The sequence below is a fragment of the Bipolaris zeicola genome (genome assembly GCF_000523435.1).
Source record: "Bipolaris zeicola 26-R-13 unplaced genomic scaffold scaffold_659, whole genome shotgun sequence".
Taxonomy (NCBI): domain Eukaryota; kingdom Fungi; phylum Ascomycota; class Dothideomycetes; order Pleosporales; family Pleosporaceae; genus Bipolaris; species Bipolaris zeicola.
This window is the reverse complement of record NW_006912708.1, coordinates 1-2,517: the sequence shown is the minus strand read 5'-3', so window position 1 is coordinate 2,517 and position 2,517 is coordinate 1. Positions and strand designations below refer to the sequence as shown.

General features: G+C 27.4%; 2 protein-coding genes across 2 annotated transcripts; one reads left to right on the top strand and one right to left on the bottom strand.

Annotated features, from left to right (window-relative positions):
* Positions 1–171: 171 nt before the first annotated feature.
* COCCADRAFT_46460 (uncharacterized protein) lies at positions 172–435 on the bottom strand (the record flags this gene model as incomplete). Its single annotated transcript, XM_007720800.1, has 1 exon — positions 172–435. A coding segment is annotated over one exon (264 nt), but the record flags the coding sequence as incomplete, so codon positions are not given.
* Positions 393–777, top strand: COCCADRAFT_113593 (uncharacterized protein; the record flags this gene model as incomplete). The annotated part of the gene is made up of 2 exons (XM_007720799.1): positions 393–436; positions 486–777. The coding sequence occupies 2 exons, from the start codon at positions 393–395 to the stop codon at positions 775–777; spliced, it is 336 nt and encodes a 111-aa protein (XP_007718989.1).
* Between the last annotated feature and the right edge of the window lie 1,740 nt (positions 778–2,517).

The window sequence follows — 2,517 nt, the reverse complement described above, 5'->3', positions numbered from 1 at the left end:
AAAAAAAAACCTGTTACCTTACGAGAATCCTTTGAATAATTTCTGCAAAGGACATGAGAATTGAGATTTTTTTTGAATAAAATCTTAACTGAGTAAAAGATCCTATTCTGTTTTGTTTTGTTGCAAAAAGATAAAGATTTTTGCACTAGTACCCTGTTCTTTAAAAGTATTTTGTCTACTCTCTATGTTAAGAGCACCTTTACCTAATTCAAAAACAAAACCTAATGTTAATAGCACAAAGAAAATTAACATTATACTTAAACCATAAATATCATTAGTGTTTGTACTTACAGCGTAAGGATAAACTAAAAGAATTTCAAGGTCGAAAAGTAAGAACAATAATCCAAATATGAAAAATGAAACACTAAACTGTGTTCTATTTTGCCCTAAAAATGAGTGGAAACCACATTCGAAAACACTATCTTTTTCTTGATACGTTTAAATCAAATTTCTCATGTTTATAAATTAATATATTAATTTTAAAGTTATTTTCTATTCGTATTCATTTTATTACGGATCTGTTTTATTTTATTTAATCCGTCTAAAGTTAAATGCGATTTATTTTCCATTAATCTTGTTATTTCACTAAAATCTAATAGGTCTAAATTTTTATTACCTTTTAAAGGATATTTAGCGAAAAAAGGAATAATGATATCTTTTATACTAGAAAATTTGGTTACTTTAAAATCAATAGTACCTCTAGAATCCAAACTTGTATTACCACACCCTAAGTATTCTATTAAACTTTTGATTAGAGACTCATCTCTAATACTTTGAGTTAATATAAAACTTAATTTAATTGCTTCACCTCATTTAGATGTTTTATTCTTAAAAATAACAACACTAAAACAACCCTCTGCTTCTACAAAACCTGATAATCAATTAGGTCCGGCCACCACCACCTGTGGTGGTGGCTGGACCCTGCACAAAAAATAAAAATTACATATTTTTTTATTTTTTTTTTGCTGGGATTTATTATTTGAGGTACTTGTACTTGAGGTCTTAAAACAGTATCAATATTTGGGAAAGCAATACTTAAATCATTATTAATCCCATTGTTTATTACAGCCTTTAAAGCTACAAGTTCTAATAATCCATCTTTAGTAAGATGGCTTTTGTTTTTTATTAAATTAACGGCTAATTTAAATAACTTATAATCTGCTTGTTTTTTTGTAATTAAAGGGTATTTATCAAAATGATTCATTATAATTTCTAAACCTGCTAAAGATTCAACACAAGATTTATTCAACATAAGATTTATTCAACAAAAGAACTAATATAAACTTAAAATATGAAGGGTAATTGCTTAAATAATTATTAGAATAAAAAAAAAGATTAAAAGGTCTTTATCTGAATCCTCCGCCAATTAATTAAAATCTCTTGAATTATTCATACCAGCTTTAATTTTTAGAATCTTTTCTAATCCTTCCGTGGTAAGATGATCTTTAATTATTTTAGCAGCTTTACATCAATCCATATAATTCAAAAATTTTAAGCCCACTGGAGGATATTTATTGAAAAAAGGTATAATTTTGTCATTAATCTCTGTAATATTTGAACATGCAAAATTACCCCAATCACCTTTTTGATTTTCAAATCAACCACATCCTAAATAAGTAATAAAACTTTTTAAAAGAAGTTCATCTTTAGAATGTTGAGTAATTTTAAAACTCAAACTAACATAGTGTCCTCCTGAGGGTTTATTTTTAAGTCTTATATAAAAACAACCTTCAGCGCTCGTGAATCCTGAAACTCAATAAGGGTTTCTTATTTTTTGATCTTTAACAAAGGGTTTAGGATAACTTTCAATATTAGGAAAGGCTGCTTTCAAGTCAGGAGATAAACCTAAATTCATCGCTGTTTTAATAGATATTAATTTATGAATACCGTCTAGAGTTAAATGTTCTTTATTAGAAAACATTTCCACAGCTTTCTTAAATAATTCAAAGTTCGAATGTTTTTGTGTTATTAAAGGGTATTTATTAAAATGATCTATGATAATATTCAAATCGTTAAGTTTACGAACTTGATAACGATAGACATTTTTTTCTCCCTTAGCTACTTGACCTACTCCAAAATAAGCCTGAACGGCATTCAATAAATCTTTATCTTTTTTATCTACACCTATTGCGAAACAAGCAGAAGATTCTCAACCACAAGTTAATTTAGAACTTTTTCGCACTGTAAGCGTAAAGGACCCTTCACCATCCGTAAATCCAGTCACAAATCAAGGATCCAGATTTGTGATATCAATCCTCTTAGTTGAATAATATCTTTTTTGACCTAATAAAGGTTTTGATGTACCGTTTAAAAATCTTAATGGACTAATCTGTGCAGAGTCTTTAGACATATGGAATACGCTACCTGTACCAAAAAATTCTTTAATGCTATTTAATAACATTAAATCTTTTTTATGTAAACTTATTACAAATCTACAGGCTACACGTCAACCAGATTTATATTTATTATCTTTTATTATAGTTAATATAAAACAACCTTCACCTGATTTTTTTTTTT